This window comes from Phalaenopsis equestris, unplaced genomic scaffold (genome assembly GCF_001263595.1).
Source record: "Phalaenopsis equestris unplaced genomic scaffold, ASM126359v1 Scaffold000347, whole genome shotgun sequence".
In the NCBI taxonomy this organism is placed as follows: Eukaryota; Viridiplantae; Streptophyta; class Magnoliopsida; order Asparagales; family Orchidaceae; genus Phalaenopsis; species Phalaenopsis equestris.
The window spans coordinates 1133885-1152396 of record NW_018164789.1 but is presented as its reverse complement, the minus strand read 5'-3'; the positions used below and the strand labels follow the sequence as shown (position 1 = coordinate 1152396).

General features: G+C 34.1%; 1 protein-coding gene across 1 annotated transcript in view; it reads right to left on the bottom strand.

Annotated features, from left to right (window-relative positions):
• LOC110026000 (uncharacterized protein At1g04910-like) overlaps positions 1-2341 on the bottom strand; it is a 31573-nt gene extending 29232 nt beyond the window's left edge. Inside the window, 1 exon segment of the mRNA XM_020726735.1 lies at positions 1692-2341. Within this exon segment, the coding sequence (XP_020582394.1) occupies positions 1692-2162 (471 nt within the window). The 5' untranslated portion in view covers positions 2163-2341.
• Between the last annotated feature and the right edge of the window lie 16171 nt (positions 2342-18512).

Here is an 18512-nt window from a genome sequence, read left to right as displayed (position 1 = left end):
TGACACACCGCCGACCAAATAAATTTGCATGCTCACACATAAAACCCTAAACCCTGAGGCGCTACATTACGGAGCTTGGAGCAAGCTTGATGGGCAGCACAACGAGGATGCAAGCAAGTGCATAATTACTTCAAAAAACTCAGCATATGAACAGAACTACTTCAATTAAATCATTCTATAGCCTTAAATAACAACAATCAATAAAACTTTAAGGTAGTTCGTCTAGCACCACATAAATCCTCACTTTTTATTTAAACTCCTGCAATACCATATTATGCAGCATAAGTTCTAACTCTCTTTAGATTCTGATATTGTCGTTCGGTACGACAAAAACCCTTCAATCTCCGCAGGTTATTTGCATAATCGAGTATTATGCAAGTGTAAGTCTCAAATAATAAAATTGACATAGTTGAACAATTAAATAACATTGTCTCCAAAATGCAGCCACACAGTTGAATAGTTTAGGAAATTACTGAGGATTCTCTTCATCATTCATGACGTCCTCCGTCTTTTCCTTCCTTTGGACAACTGAAATAATTGCTCTCACTTGGTGCTTTTCCACTTGATTTTCCGAGTATTGCCGTGAAAACCTAGACCTTGAATTCTTGAAGACTAGTACCTCTGATGATTATCGAGAGTTTTTCTAAGTGACCTCGGTCGTTTGGGATGTAATTAACTATAGGGGTTTGCTCTTATAGAGAACTTGAAAATCAGGTAAAATAAATCATATTTAATCGTTGTATCAGATAGAGAAATTTGTCGGTCACACAAAAGATGCACAAGCCAAACAGATGTCATACATTTTTTAGTTTATACAATCGGGCCCACCGTCAGGTAGTATGTCAATCTCTCAATGTAATATACTACTTGTGGCGTTGTGTTCAATTATTTAAATTATTAGATATACAGGATTTGTTATGACTCGTATCATCTTTCAAAATTAAAACACACTAATTTCAAAGTCAAAAAGGTATATACCTTTTATATTAAATTAAAACATTTTTCAAACAAAAGAAAAGAGAAAAAGTTGACTGACATATATCCTTCACTGTTGCAAAAAATAACTATAATATTATCATAATAAGACGTTAGAAACAATAAAAATCATATATTCAAGACCTTTGGGGTTGTCTAGTAGCGGATTTAGAGCAAGATTTAAGTTAAATCTTGTCAGACGGTCATTTTGGACAGATGAAGGTGCGGATTTGATAAATTCGGATTTCACGGATTTCGGCCGTAAATTTCGTAAATCCTAAATCCCACGAATCGGTGGATTTGCGGGAGTTGCGGGATTGATTGCGAGAGCGATTGGAATCACGGTGGATTTACGCAGAACTTCCCAAACAATTTTAATGTATTCGCGGGATTTAGAGGATTTTGTTGTCAGACGGTTTTTCATTCAGGATTTAGTAAATCTGGATTTAGAAAATCCTAATAACTTAAAATAAATCCTTTACCAAAAAGCCCCTGAATTACATACCTAGAGGATAATAAAAAATACAGTCTCCCACTTAACATTCTAAATTAACACATTTAAATCGGAAATCATGAATCTACAAATAAAGTGCATAGTGCGTATAATCTAACCTTTAGCAAATACCTAATTATTCATAGACCTGCAATAGAAACAAGATATACGGCAACAGCAGCATGATCAAATTACTTCAAATAAAAACTGGAAACAGCCATACCTGGTAGCGCAGAGCTCTATCGGTTAAGATGGATCCAAGCCAACCACCAGCAATGATTTTCATCACTCCAATCCACAAGCAAACGCCGCAGAAAACCAAAAACGCATAATTCCCAAGTCGCCTCCTATCCCTGGAAGCTAGCCCTGCCACGGGCTTCGCGAACAAGCTCTTGCCTAGAAGAGGCGCAGCCAACCGGAACCGGATATTCTGCCCTTGATGCCATCTCTCCGACTTCGGATCAAAGGGCGAAGAGGGTAAATCTGCCGCATCGCTCGTTGGGCTGCCTCTTAAGCTACTATCACCGGACAAGCGGGGCGAGTGAATCTGTAGCTCGTCGGAGCTATTTCCGATGCTGCGCTTGAAAGAGTTAGTGCGCCGCGTCATGGAGGCAGCATACCTAGGGCTGTGGACGCTCTGGTAGTTGCCGGAGCCGGCAGCTTGGTGGTTGGAATGAACCTGCTGGAATCCCATGAGAGAAAGATCGCGGGATCTAAGATTCAGGTGCGGTTTTATCGTTCAATACGAGGGGAATTGTTGCTCTTCGAAGAAGAAGAGGATATTCGTGGGCATTAACGGAGCCAGAAGCTCGAGCATGAGTCGCGAACTGCAAGTGATGGGACAATTTTACAAATTTGACGATTTTTAACTAATTATTAGCCTACCCATTGACGAAAATCTCTAATGTGCCTATGTAATGATTAGTGCTGTAAACGAGCCCAGCATGAATATTATGGGCTCAGCTCTGATTCGTGTTTTGACTCATTTACATTTTCAAATTAAGAAAATAGTTTTAATTGATTATAAATCTTTCTATTGATGTAATAATTAAATTATTTAAAAATAATATATATATATATAGTAAGCCAAAACGAGTCGAACATTAACGAACAAAACTTTGTTCGAGATCCGCTCGTTTATATATCGAGTGCAAAAAAAAAATTGTTCGTATTCGGTTCGTTTGTTTAGCAAACCAATTAAATACGAGCTATTTAACGAGTCGAACACAAGTTGTTCGCGAACAACACGCCGTTTTGACAGCCCTAGTAATGATGTTTACCCAATTAATCTGTGTCGGGTTTGGTTCGAGGATTAGAAGATGTTTAATTTTTTAAGTCATATTTAGGTTGACACTTTAACCCGACATGAGATTAACATGCCAAATAAAAATTAATTCAAATTTAACTCAAATTTGATCTAAATTGCTATTATGCATATGTTCAACAATTTATGCAAGCATGGTAACTTTTTTCGATCGAGTAATTCAAATATGGGTAAATTTTAGGCCAGACTCAAACTTGACCCGCAAACCCAATTTAACACTTTAAATTCAAACCCATATCCTCTTATTGAAGATTAGGTACGACGACCAAATGACTTAGTATTGGTAGTCCAAAATTAAATACGTATGACATATTAGTTTTTTTTATTTTTTTCTATAAGCAATAGAATTGTTTTTTAATTAAATAAAGTTTTCATTGACTTTGCACCTTTTAATAGAGTATTTTAATTTTAAATTATTCCATTAAATTGGCATAAAGATTAAAAAACTCTTAATATGACGATCGTTTTAGTCTTTGTTGACATTAAGTTAGAATAAGAAATTGTTGTGATTGAGAATGATTCTTTCTTTTCTTAAATTATTGATACATATTTGTTTTGTTTTTCTTTGCTCTTTTGTCCTTCTCTTCTTATCATTTTTAGAGAGAGAGAGAGAGAGATATGTTGCTATTTATTCTTTATTCTATGGATGTTCATATCCATCATAAGATTAATTTCTCAAAGTTTCTTACTAGACTTCTACATCTCTAAACGTAGCATTTTGAGTATAAAAGATATGTTTGTCATTAATTGAACATGCAATAAACTTAAAGTTATTCACTATGTTAGAACAATAAAATTAGTACTTGGACTAAGCATTAAATTGATCAACCTCACAATGATCATTGATCCATAAATTAAAAAAAACAACTTTATCATAGGATTGGGTAGAGAGTAGAAATTATTCATCAAATGCAAATTTTCAAGTCATAAGACTTACAAAATGAAAACATTTTTAGTTTTACATGCATTGAAATACAAATTATCACATAATGGTGGGCTATCACAAATTTGACCACATGATAATGAAAAATTGGCTTGTTAGGATTATTTACTATTGAATATGAAGCCAAAAGGATTGGTTGCCAGCACCACCTCTTTAGTACTAATTTTGAGAGTTCGAAAACATTTTTATTTATTCTTTTCTCACATCAAACTCACACAAAAAACATATAGACTTAATTAATTTATTTATTAAACAAATAAGCTACACATTCATAAAAATATTCAAATGCATGTGTACAAGATATATAAAATATGATAAGCTAGCAAATATGTTGGTATACAATTAATGATGACAATCTAGATAATTTTAAACTCAAGAATATTAGCAAATTCTTTAAAATAAGCAATACAACCTATAGCATAGTATTGAATAGGGATCTCAACCTATAAACCTATGTATAATACCTATAGCAATACAACCTATAGTATATACATATGGATTTTACAACATAGCTATAGGGATATACAACCTACATAGCAATACAACCTATAAATTTTATTTTACCTCACCCATTAGGAGCTGTTGGTAAGACATTGCTATTATGGTTGATAGTATAATCACTCACATTCTTAGAATAACATTGTTCATGATCATATATATTGTATATAAATGTTTATAATATGTATATATGTGGTTGAGTAGATATTTTGGATTTTAGTTTAATAATCATATTTAGGGTTTAGGGTATGAGCATGGGGTATGAGATCCCTATTCAATACTATGCTATAGGTTGAGATCCCTATTCATAGCAATACAACCTATGAGCATGCATAAGTCAATGAATCGTTAATGGGGTATGAGCATGCATAAGCAAGATGTAAGGATAATTGAATAGGGAGCATAATACCAAAATATCTACTCAACCACATATATACATATTATAAACATTTATATACAATATATATGATCATGAACAATGTTATTCTAAGAATGTGAGTGATTATACTATCAACCATAATAGCAATGTCTTACCAACAGCTCCTAATGGGTGAGGTAAAATAAAATTTATGATTTATAAGGTTTTATTATCATCATTTAATTTTTTTTTTTTTTTTTTTTTTTTTTTGAGATGTTGTTAATGTATAGCACAACCATTAATTAGTGTTTATAACCAACCTTTTAGGAAAATGATTGTAAGGAATGCAATATTAATGCCCTAAAAAAATAATATTATGGATTGAAAAGAAATATTAACAATGTAATGGAATCAAGGAGATTGCTTTGATGAATACTTAAATTTTCTTTATTTGTATGCTTGAATATTTGCAATGATAGAGCAAGTATTTTTTAAATATTATTTCTTGAATAAAAGCTTAGCATGTCTATAGATTAAAAAAAACAAGTTAGTAGGAGAAATCTGAAAAAAGACCACAATATGTAATATATCTGTGATAATTTATTCTGTATGTAAAATTATATAAGATTGTTTTTCCCCTCAATTATAAAAGTAGATATTACATAGCTAGGAGCACTAGCTTGATCTTACGAGTCTGTAGTAGAGATTAGTAGAGAGATAATGAAGAGTGATGACAGTCCAGCGCAATCGAGTAATAATATTTGAATAACAATATTTGGATGATAACAGTCAGCAGCAGTGTTTGGATGTTGATTATCAGATGATGATAATTGCATAAAAATGGTTTAACAATGACGATTGAATGATAGTGAATTAATAAATGATTCAAATTCATATGTAAATGATTCAAAGAATTAATAAAACAAGACTTATGGTCAAATTTATACCATAAATTATGTATTAATCTTGATTAATCTATTACTATCATGAAATTTTAAATATACCAACTGAGCTCCTAAAATTCAAGAAGTTTCATGGAAATTTAAATGCTTTAATAAGCTACAACCACTCTTAATAAAACACATTCTTAACCCATAAGAATTTTTAAATATAAACTAATTATTTGAATTAATATATGTAATAAGATTTTATATAAAAAAAAATATTAATAATATGATTATTAAACTAAAATCCCCAAACTTTCTAATAATATTATAAAATCAACTATAAAATGAAAAAAAAAAATCCGCATGATTATTAATTATAAACTAATATTACAACCAATTGAAAAAAAATAAATCAAATTATTAGAAAATTAATCAGTCAAAACAAAATCTCTTTCATGCAATTGGTACTATTGAAACCTTGGGCATATCTTATTTAATCAACTAACAGCGATAAACACGTTGCACTAGCTCTACTTCAAATAGTAAATAATCTATATTAGTCTAGTGAATAGTGAATAAGATCATTTTTATAATTTACTTTATATATATATATATATATATATATATAAAAGATCATTTTTATAATTTACTGCATTTATATAATTGAAACCTTTTTTTATCAAGAATTTTTTTGGGTATCTCCTAAGATGTAATTAACCGAAGGAATACATTTCTCTGGGAGCTGCTCTTGACCCCATAACAAGCATTTATACTTGATTATCTGCTTGTGGGTTGCATCTTTAAGATATTCTTCAAGGATATGTCTCCAAGGTATTTTGGATCTAATCTCATTTCGAACATATGCATTGGGGTTATATATGCGAAGTTCACTTTACAAAAGTTCTCTATGTTCCTTCTCTCGTTTGTCTATTGCTCATTATATACCCCTTCTTTCGGTTCATCTTCTCTTCATATCATTCATTTTATCCAAGATGGTGATTTATTCAAATGATTATAAATAAACAAGCTGACGACTCCTTAAAAAAATAAAAGGGAAAAAAACTACAACAATTTGATAACTCCACTGGGGAAGTTTCTCTGTCCAAATTAGGTGTCGTGCTTATATTATCGTGGCTTGGTTCTCTCATTGCGTCCCTCTTGAGCCTTTGGACCTTAGATTTCAATCCATGCCCCAACAATCTCTCATAGACACCCTTGAGGCTACTCATTAGTGATGAAGAACTCACAATACAGCACAAACTTATAGTCATCTCAAAGGTTTTCCTCGTTAAGGAACGTGTTATGCACCTGGTTACGGTGATCTAACATCTTCCTAAAAGTTTAGCCTCATCCCATCGATTGAAACTTCTCATTCATGGATGGACGATTGACGACCAGACTAGATCAACCAATCAACAAAGCCTAGCCAATCAAATTAATTTAGCTGATAAAAAGTCAATCGAGCTCTCGACCAACTGACAAAAACAGCTTAGTCTTACCGACTGAAACAACCTTACCATGTCGAAGGCAAATGAGCTCAGCCATTTGAGCCAGAGAGCAACTGAGCAATAAGCTCATATATGTAAAAGAACTTAAATATCATGTACAACCCCCATTAAATCATATAGAAAAATTCAACATTATTATATTGTATCATCTCTCCTATAAACATTGTTTATGTGTTAGTGTGGAGCCCGGTTTGGACCTCCTTCCGCTCTAGCTCTCCCGATCGTGAGAGATCGCGATCTCTCGCTCCTACTTGATTGTGAATTGGCGCTTCCCGCTCCCACCCCTTGTTTCATGAAGCTTCTCGCCCGATCGTCGCATCTCTTTACTCGATCGCGAACTGCTCCTGCCTCCGCTTGCTCCAGCGCGCGCGAAGCGAAGCTTTGCTTAGTACGATGTCTCCCGCATTTTTCTCGTGATAAAAGGCTTCGGACGGCTTCTTCAGTTTAGAAGTCACGATTGAGTTCTTCTTCGGGCTTCCTCGGGATAGAGGAAGAGTTCTTCGGGTTTCCTTGGGATAGAGGAAGAGAAGTGCAAGCAGAGTGTGTGTGCTTGGTGAAGGGAGAAGAAAGCAGAAGAAGAAGAAGATTATTCTCCCTTGGCTTCTTCTTGGTGGCTTGTCGTAGAAGAGAAATTGGATTTATTTCTCTTGTAAGTTTATCTTAGTCAGTGTATCTCGGTGTAGAGTTTCTTCGATGTATCTCAGTGTAGAGAGAGAAGAAAAGGAGAGAAGAAGTGAGAGCAACGAAGTGAGAGTGAGAGATTCCTCTTATAAGTCGAGGTGATCGACTGGTGTAAAATCCTCAAGCAGTAAAATCCTTTGCAACTCCGTGGACGTAGGCAAATTGCCAAACCACGTAAATCTGTGTGTTTTTTTAGTGTGATTTTTCTCGTTCTATTTTTTTTGCAGTGGGAGTTGTAAGCAAAGATAAGATTAAATCAAGAAATAGCTTGGACGTACAATGCTATTTGGACCATGCTGATATGTTGACTGAAGGTGTTACTCTTGCGAAACTGAAGTTGTGTACAACTTTAATTAGTCTTCTATAGTGAAGACACGGCTTTGAGTTGCAGAGGTGAAAGATTCAAGTTGGAGGATTCATGGTGAAGGATTCAAAGTGGAGGATTCAGTTCGAGGAATGAGATGTTGTAGCAGGTGTACTGATCTCCAAGTGGGAGATTTGTTAGTGTAGAGCCCGATTTAGACCCCCTCCTGCTTCCGATCGCTAGAGATCGCAATCTCCCGCTCCAGCTTGATCATGAATCGGCGATTCCCGCTCCCGCCCCTTGTTTCGCAAAGCTTCTCGCCCGATCGTTGCGCCTCCTTGCTCGATCGCGAACCGTTCCCGCCTCGACTTGCTCCAGCGAGCTCGAAGTGAAGCTTCGCTTCGTCCGACGTCTTCCGCTTCCTTCTCGTGATAAAAGGCATCGGACGGCTCCTTTAGTTTAGAGTCACGATTGAGTTCTTTTTCGGGCTTCCTCGAGATAGAGGAAGAGTTCTTCGTGTTTCCTTTAGATAGAGGAAGAGAAGTGCAAGCAGAGTGTGCGTGCTTGGTGAATGAAGAAGAAAGAAGAAGAAGATTGTTCTCCCTTGGCTTCTTCTTGGTGACTTGTGGCAGAAGAGAAATTAGATTTATTTCTCTTGTAAGTCTATCTTCTTCGGTGTATTTCGGTGTAGAAAGAGAAGAAAAGAGAGAGAAGAAAATGGAGCAACGAAGTGAGAGTAAGAGATTCATCTCGTAAGTCGAGGTGATCAACTGGTGTAAAATCTTCTGCAATTCCGTGGACGTAGGCAATTTGCCGAACCTCGTAAATCTGTGTGTTCTTTTCTGATGTGATTTTTCTCGTTTTATTTTTTTGCTTATGAGATCAAGATAATAGATAATATGTATTGCTGTTTACTCATCTTTCTTTCTCTCTCTTTCTCTCTATTTTTATATACTTAGTTTCTTAAGATTTGATTCACAAATAAATGCAGAGTTGGAACACCATGAAATAATATAACCCGAGTCCATGCAAAATATTATTTTTTAAAATTTTATTTTTGTATGAATGAAAAGAAAACTCGAAAAATATCAAACACTAGACACCAAAATTGCGCGGCAGACTCCGCGCATTATTGGAACTTGGAATAAATCTATCACGTGACAGGCTTTGGCATGTAAGAACAAGCTTGATAGATTTGGATGTAAGGCCAAACGAATTTTCTGTGGTGGATATTCATTTGAAGGTTTTTATTTATTTATTTATTTATTTTATTTTTTAATACTATCATAGAAAATATAAAGTTGAAATCTCAATAAATAAATAAATAATTATTCTAATTATAAATCTCAAACAAAAAAACCTTCATATTAATACGTGTACCGTGGAGGTGTAAGTCCCTCAGGCCGTGACTTGTTAGTAGAGTATCCTCTCTAAATGTGTAAGTCCCCTCAGGTTATGTGTTTGAATCCTCCCGTATATACGGTATGGTACTTGAATATTTAACACATCTAGGAATGCTCGGGACTCGTCTAATAGCCTTCGATAATTCCTCTTTTATATATATATATATATAATTTGAATATTTATTTTTTTATTGAGATTTCAACTTTACATTTTTTATGATCTGATATAACTAGTATTAAAAAATAAATAAATAAATAAAAACCTTCATATTAATACGCTTACCGTTGCTTATTGGTAGAGTAGCTTTTCTGAAGGTGTAAGTCCTCTCAGCCGTGACTTGTTAGTAGAGTACTCTCTCTGAAGGTGTAAGTCTCCTCAAGTTACGAGTTCGGATCCTCCCGTATATACGGTATGGTACTTGAATATTTAGCACACCTAGGGATGTTGGAGATTCATCTAATAACCTTCGGTCATTCCTCTTTCTTTAATATATATATATATATATATAATAACAAAAAAAATAAAAATATATCTCACTTTAATATATATATATATATATATATATATATATATATTCATGCATAAACGGGTGTATTTAGTTTTTAAAAATTAAAATTGTGATAATTTTGTGTCGCATGAATGATTTAAGTGACATATGGAGGTATAATACAAAATTTAGGTGTCCAGCGTGCAAATATATAGGAATTGGGTGGTATTTATGTAAATGTCTAGCCTGGTTAAAATAACTCACAATGAATTGTGAACACACAAGTCTACTCTTCTTCTTAATTAGAGAAAATGGAGTTACAAAGTCGATTATTGTAATTGTACAACAATTGTTCATAAAAATAGTCATAATCTTGTTGTAATAAATATAGTTATCAATGATAGCACACTGCAACGACCATTGCCAATTGTTATGAAGGTAGTAGTCCACCGTGAATGCTGTAAATGACTGTAGTGACAGCTTATCGTATAGTTCATAGTGGAAGTTATGGTAGTGATTGATCATCTGGGCTGAGATGGTGGCTTCAGAAGAATCGGCTCGCCCTAGAGGTTGCAATAGGATAATGATAAATTACGATATCAGGAGTTGCACAAGCCGTAAGTTATATAGGTCATAGTCAGTCACGCAGACAGTAGGTCGTAGTGGTTGGTTGTGTGACAAGTGTAGGCTGCATGGGTCAGCGTCGAAAGTTGCACTAGTCATAAGCCACATAGACCATAATTGGTTACGTAGACAACAATGGTAAACTGTGATGACATATGTAGGTTGGAGTTAGGAGCTGCATGAATTGTAAGTCATATGTTGTAATTGGTGTGTAGGATGTAGTGTAAGTTGTAATGATGTTTGTATGCTACATATAATAAAATCAGAAGTTGCAAGAGATGTGAACCACTCAAGTTGTAGTTGGTCACATATGTTGTGGTGATGAGCTGTAATAGCGTCAATATATCACAAAGGCTTAAGTCGGGAGCTGCACGAATTATAGACCGCATATGTTATAGTTGGTCGCATAAGCCTTATTGGTGACTTGTGATGACGTCTTAAGGTAACAAAGGCCTCAATTGAGAGTTGCACAAGCTCTGAACCATGTAGGTCGTAGTTGGACATAAGCCGTAGTGGTAAGATACGATGACATCCGCAGGTCATAGAGGTATGAGTTAGAAGGTACACAAGTTGTGGACCATTTAGGTCGTAGTTGGTCACATAGGCCATATTGGTGAGCTGTGATGATGTACGTAGACTGCAGACACCATATTTGAGAGATGCAGAAGTTGTGGGCCACTTAGAGCGTCTTTGGCCACATAGGTCATAATTGTGAGCTCTGATGACATCCATATGCAACAGAGGCTAGAGTTGGGAGCTGCACGAGCTATGGACTAAGAAGATTGTTGTTGGTTACATAGGCTGCAGTGATGATTTGTGATGATGTATACAGGTCGCAGGGGTCAGAGTTGGCGGTAACATCATTAAGGGAGTTTTATGAGTATGAAGAAAGTCACAGTTTTCAAGGTGCATTGTTACACTACATTTGGGAGGCGTCATAGTATTGTATGTGAGATTTGTTATTACATCGTCATCAGAGTTGTTACACCGAACTCGAGGTACGTTGTTACACCATCTTTGAGAGAAATCATCGCACCATCTGTAGTTGCATTATTATGTCATCTTCACGGTGAGTCCTTGCATCATATTTAGGATGTGCGTTGTCATATCATCATCGAGATGTATCTTTGCACCTTATTTGGGTTATATTGTCACACCGTTTTGGTGAGGCGTTGTCACACCGTATGTAGGGTGTGTTGTTACACCATCATAGAGATGTGTCATTGCACCATTTTTAAGGTGTGTTGTTACATCATCTTTGAGAGACATAGTAGCACCATACATGAGGTGCAATGTTACATCGTCATCGGGGTGTGTTGGTGCATCGTATTTGGGATGTGTTGTTACATTATCTTTAAGAGGCGTTGTTGCATTGTATATGGGTGCATTGGTACATCGTTTATGATTATGCATTGTCTATGATTGCTTATGACAATAATTATGATTACAATAATGTCACAATGTTGTGTTAGACAGACTATTACATCAATGATTGCAATTATGGATTATATGAAACGATGGGATTCCTGATTCCTGGTATTCAAACAAGAACAAATTTGGAAACTGTTGGGATCAAATAGAGATGAAAAGTAGAAAATTAGTGGTATCAGAGAGGGGTATTGATAATTGTTATGTTGACAGGGGCCAAAGTTTTATTAATAATCAAATTTGTCTTTGGGCTGGGTGACGACCCTATGGCAAGAAGTAATCAAAGTGTATACAATTACAAGTGACATTCCTAAGATGACATTATATGATTATGAAATTCATATAAATATAATTATGATTGCATATGAATGAATGAACTGTATAATTGCTAGTTTCTAATGTTTCATGTATTTCTTATTCTTTTTTCCTTACATGTCTGATATGATTTAAGCACATTTATATTCATATTTTTCTGTTTTGTATATGAGCTACATAATCATAAATTTTGTCTTTTTTTTCTTATATAAAATCTTATTTTAGCCTTGATTAATTTGATGGGCTTGTTGCAACTCACTCTTTATTACTGACTTTCAGGAATGAATAATGAGCGCCAGGGCAAGTAGTACTTTATTCTGGGACTAAAACGGTTCAATGTAAGTAGTCGAGGGTTAAAACAACCCAATGTAAATAATTTGAGACTATTTTTGTACTTTACTCTTAAAAATTTGAGCGAAGCTTATCTTAAGGTAAAGCCTTTTATTTTTCATTTTGACAAAACTTTGTTTCATTATATATGTGTATGTATTATTTAATTTATAAAATTGATGTATGTCAGAAACTCCGTGGAAGTAGAGTGATTGTTTGATGTTTTATTATGGTACAAGACTTCAATACACACTCAGATAATAGAACAGAAGTAAGCAAGAGGATACACCTCAATTTTCAAGTGGAAAATCTTGTAAATAGAAAAAATCATAAGGCCTAGCCCGGTTGAAATAACTCATTATAAATTGTGAGTGCTCATATCCACTTTTCTTCCTAATTAGAGAAGTTGAATTTACAAAATCAATTACTATGAACGTACAACAATTGTTCATTGAAAAGAGTCATAATGTTGTTGTAATAAATATTATTATTGGTGATAGTAGGCTGCAAGAGCTGCAGTTGATTTCTATGAAAGTAATGGTCCACCCTGAACGTTGTAAATGATTGTAGTGTCACTTATTATATATTTCATAGTGAAAGTTAAGATAGTGGTTGATCAAGTGGGTTGTGGATGGTTGCTTTGAAAGAATTGATTGACCCTAGAGGTTGTAGTAAGAAGTTGTATAAGCTTTGAGCCATGTAAGTCATAGTTGGTCATATAAGTCTTAATGATGAGTTGCGATAACTTTTGTAGACTGCAGAGCGTGGAGTCAGGAGCTGATCAAGTTGAAAGTCATGTAGGCCATAGTCAGTCACGCAGGTCATAGTCCATAGTGGTGAGCTATGTGACTTTCATAGGCTACATGGGCCAGATTTGAAAGTTACACAAGCTATAAGCCATGTAAACCGTGGTTGTTTACACAGACCGTAGTGGTGAGCTTTGATGGTGTATGTAGCTTGGAGTCAGGAGCTACATGAGTTGTAAGCCATATAGGTTATAATTGGTGCTTAGGTTATAGTGATGAGTTGTAATGACATTCATAGGCTACATATACTAGAGAAAGGAGCTGCATGAGATGTGAACCACTCGGGCTGTAGTTGGTTGCATAGGTTGTAGAAGTGAGTTGCAATATTGTTCATAGGTCGCAGAGGCTGGAATTGTGAGTTGTATGAGCTATGTACCACATAGGTTATAGTTGGTTGCAAAGGCCTTATTGGTGAGTTGTGATGACGTATGAAGGTAATAGAGGCCGCAAATGAGAGTTGCACGAGCTTTGAATCATGTAGGTTGTAGTTGGTCACATAAGTCATAGTTGTGAGATATGATGCCATTCGTAGGACATAGAGGTCAGAGTTAGGATGTACATGAGTTGTGGACCATGTAGGTTGTAGTTAGTAACATAAGTCACAGTGGTGAGTTGTGATGATGTAAGTAGGTTGCAGATGCCAGATTTAGAAGATGCACGAGTTGTGGACCACATAGAGCGTATTTGGTCACATAGCTCATAGTGGTGAGCTCTAATGACATCCACATGCTACAGAGGTCAAAGTTGGGAACTTAACGAGCTATGAATAATAAAGTTCGTTGTTGGTTACATAGGCCATGGTGATGAGTTGTGATGATGTATGCAGGTCGGACGGGCCGGAGTCAGTGATAACATCATGGGGAGAGCTTTATGAGTATGAAGAAAGTCACCGTTTTCAGGGTGTATTGTTAAATCAACTTCATGAGACATCATTGCACCGTATGTGAGATGTGTTATTACACCGTCATCGGGGTACGTCGTTGCACTGTATTTGAGGCACATTGTTACACCATATTTGGGAGACATTATTCTACCATATGTGGGTTGCATTGATACACAGTCAAAAAGGTATATCATTGCATCATATTTAGGATGTGCATTGTTACGCTGTCATCGGGACGTGTTGTTGCACCTTGTTTGGATTATGTTGTTGTACCGTCTTGGTGAGGCGTTGTCGCACTATATGTAAGGTGTGGTGTTACACCATCATAGAGATGTGTCATTGCACCGTTTTTAGGGAGTGTCGTTATACCGTCTTTGGGAGACATAATCACACAATTTGTGAGGTGCATTGTTACATCATCATTGGGGTGTGTCGTTGCATCATACTTCAGATGTGTTATTACATCATTTTAGGAGGTGTCATTGTATCATATATCGGTGTATTGTTACAACATTTTTTGGGAGGCATCGTCGCATTATACGTTGGGTGTATTTTTTACCCCGTGTACTAGATGACGTATTGCTATGTTGGGTGCTTCACTTTTTCACAACATATGATGAGATTCTGCAATGCACATTGTTATTCCACAAAGGGCTTCACTACAAGGAGTATTTGACGGTTGATTTGGTGAACGACGACCCACAAGTAGTTGTCAACGGTTGCAAGAGCAGAAATAATCCACCGGATCTTTTGTGTAGAAACGATACTGAGCTTCAGCTCCATCTTCAAGCTCTGACAATCTTCTTGCTCCAGGTCTTGGTCCTCTTTCAAAAGGGTGCATGATTCCATTTATAAAGTCCATATTGCAAACAAAAAAAAAATTTGAACCACTAGGATCAAACAGCCTGAGGAAGTGCCCTCAATCTGATGGTAGTGTTATATAGACATTTAAGTTTCTTAATGATTTCAGAATTAGGTGATCTTGGGTTATTTGGATTTTTCTTGTTGAGACACTTGATTTGATTATAAACACGTCAAATTTAGTATATGTTTGACCTTTTAATTATAAACTGAAAGCTTTCAAAAAGTGATTTAACGGCTTGATTTGATTCAGTTTAGACTTAACTTTTGTATCGTTGGGTCCCACTAGTAGAGCAAGTGACAAGTTAGTTTGAGTATAAGTTTTCTGAGAGATCAAAATTATAGATGACTTTTAATTGAAGTTTGAACATTCTTACTTAAAAAATTATCTCAAGATTTTTGTTGTGCCGAGATTTACGTCAGATGATGAAAATGTATTAATGGAGCCTAAAATATAGTCATTATCAAAATATGAAATATTCAATACAAAATATAAAACAGATTGATGTAAATGACAAAAAAACTAGTGTAAAAAAAAAACTTTACTTTATAATCTGCGATAAAAAAAAATCAATTTTAGGACGGAGAATTAAAGACAAATGGGACATAAAGCATGTTGTCATGATGTTAATAACGTCAGGAGTAATTCTTGATCATTTCAAGTTTTAATGATTTTGGTTGAAACAGTTTTTAAATTTATTAATATTTGACAGAATTTTGCGCAAAAAACTTAAAATATTCGCTCTAAATTTAGAAAAAAATTATTGTGTATATTTATAGTATGCAGAAATGCATACAATGAATCAATCAAAAAATTCCTCCTACCAAAAGTGTATGTCAGTGGGTCTCAATTAAAATTTTTTTCTTAAGAAAAAATTCTTATTGGACAGCGGATGCAAATTAAGTCCGCTGTCCGCACAAAATAAGGGCTCCTAAATTTATCTCTCCTTCGCAAAAAACTTACTAAAACATTTAAATGCCGTCTAAAGATTTTCGATGATTCTATAAAAAGTCCCCATAAATTTCTTTACTTTATTATAATTTGAATATCATTTGAGTTGTTATTTTACGAATGTGAAAACTACATACAGACTTATTGAAATATTAATATTTATAAATTAAATACCGAGTTAATTTGTCTCGTGCCGAGCAAACTATTGAGAATTTGATAAAATGAAAAATATGGATTGGGTTTTTATCGTGAATTCTAATATTTGAATTTGAATTTGAAAAATAGATGAAAGGTGGTGATTGATTCGTAAATAATAAGTTTCGAATGATCTAGATTTATCTACTTATAATTTTATAATATTTTACAATAAAAATAGTTGAAATTATAATTAAACTTAATTTTAAAATGAAAACTATTTACAAAAATTCCCTGGAAGGAGCTATTTGATGTAAATCACATAAGGAGCTATCTCAAGGTGCATTATAATGAAATTAGAATGCCTAACTTATTACGAGGCATCAAATCAAGGAATAAGGCTGAGAAATTTTATCACTTAGCTACATATTCTTGATAATATTGTGAGACCACTAAAAATACATTGTGATAATAAGTATATTAAAGTATATTCAAAGAATAATAGAAATTAGTCGATATTAAAATACATTGAAATAAATTGCTTGTTGTAAAATAGTGTTAATTAAACATATACGTACAAATCTTATAATGACATATCGACTTACAAAAAAGTTTATTGTCTAAAGTGTTCAATGAGCATATGACTCGTCAGGGGCGAAACATGCCTCTTTATTGAGGGTGACGAACTTATTTTATTAAAAAAATTGCACAGTTCAAGACAAAGTCTTGTATTTCGCTATCAAAGATAAATTGAAACATATTATAAAGTTTTCAATCTATCCTTTTTGCATATTTTGATAATATTGCAGAACAGTTTTATTCGAAGTCAAATCAAAGACTTTTTTTCAATATACAGTACGCAATCATTAAGTAAGTCATCATCCATTTGAGTACGCAATCAATTTTTGACAATCTTTAATGTAGAGAATGTTCTCTCAACTGTAGTAGTAGCAACTGATAAAGGTAATGTCAAGATAATAAGTCTATAAACTAAGTGATACACACTATCTATATTTGTCTAAACTAACTACCATGTAAGGCCAACAATGTCATTTAGAGATGAGAAATTAACACTATTGTGCATATCAATAATATAAGTAAATAGTTGATGCTCAAGTGTCACAAATTCAATAATAGAAAAATCATACGGATATAATTCTGCAAGACGAATCTATTTCTCCTTATCAAAAGCAGAGAATAAATCACTTTGGTTTAAACATATCACACAAAGAAGTAATTCAGTTCTTGCTTCTAAGAAACAATTGTTCAACTCTTGGAGTTGCAAGTTGATCACATTATAAAACAATTAAACACGATAATAATGTAAATTTGTCATTTTTTCACTTCTATGTGTTGATCGACGATTAGCCTTGAAAATATAGTTCATCTCAAGATTATTGATTTCAAAAACATTACAAAAACGTAACACTTCATCAAATAAAGAATCTCATTCATTTTCCCTTATCATTTGTGATTGTTGTTTGATTACTTACACTAATTTCATTGCTTTCTCAATATCCTTTGTTTTTTTTATAAGGATTGTGATAATTCATTTGTAATACCTAAAATATCAACCACTAAATGCATTATAAAGATAAAGTCAAAAGATTGCATTGCACTGATTAAAACACCAGCTTCAATTAACTGTTGATCATGTACCCCCATCCTCTTTTACTATATTAGGTACTTCAATTACAGATGCATACATTTTTGTGAGACTAATTAAAGTTTGAAAATATGAGTTTCAACAAGTTTTACCGACTTGTTGCAAAGCCGTTTTGTGATTTAAACAATGATCATTAAGTAAAACTTCAGTTTCAAGACGCAAAAGAATCTTCTCATGCTTAATTGTTTTGAGTGCATCACTTCTATTACTAGAAGCTTCTATTGTATTCAGAATTCTTACAAAGTTGTTCTGTGATTTAAACAACGATCTCTAAGTAAATCTTCAGTTTCAAGATGCAAAAGAATCCTCTCATGCTTAATTGTTTTGAGTGCATCACTTCTATTACAAGAAGCTTCTAATGCATTCATAATTCTTGAAGTAAATTCCAAAAAGTTATTTGACCAATCAATGATCTTTTTGCTACTGCCACTAACATAATTAAAGTTGATGAGTAAAATAGTGAACATAATATGCTTGAGGATTATCATGAAAAATAAGTGCTTCAAGTCATTGAACTTACCTCGCATATTAAATGCCCCAACATAGCCTTGACCATGTATTCAATACAAGCTTAATGAATATTTTGCTAATATAGATTCAAAGGCTTTCTTGAGTGTAGATGCATTTAATTAGGAAACATGTTTGATACT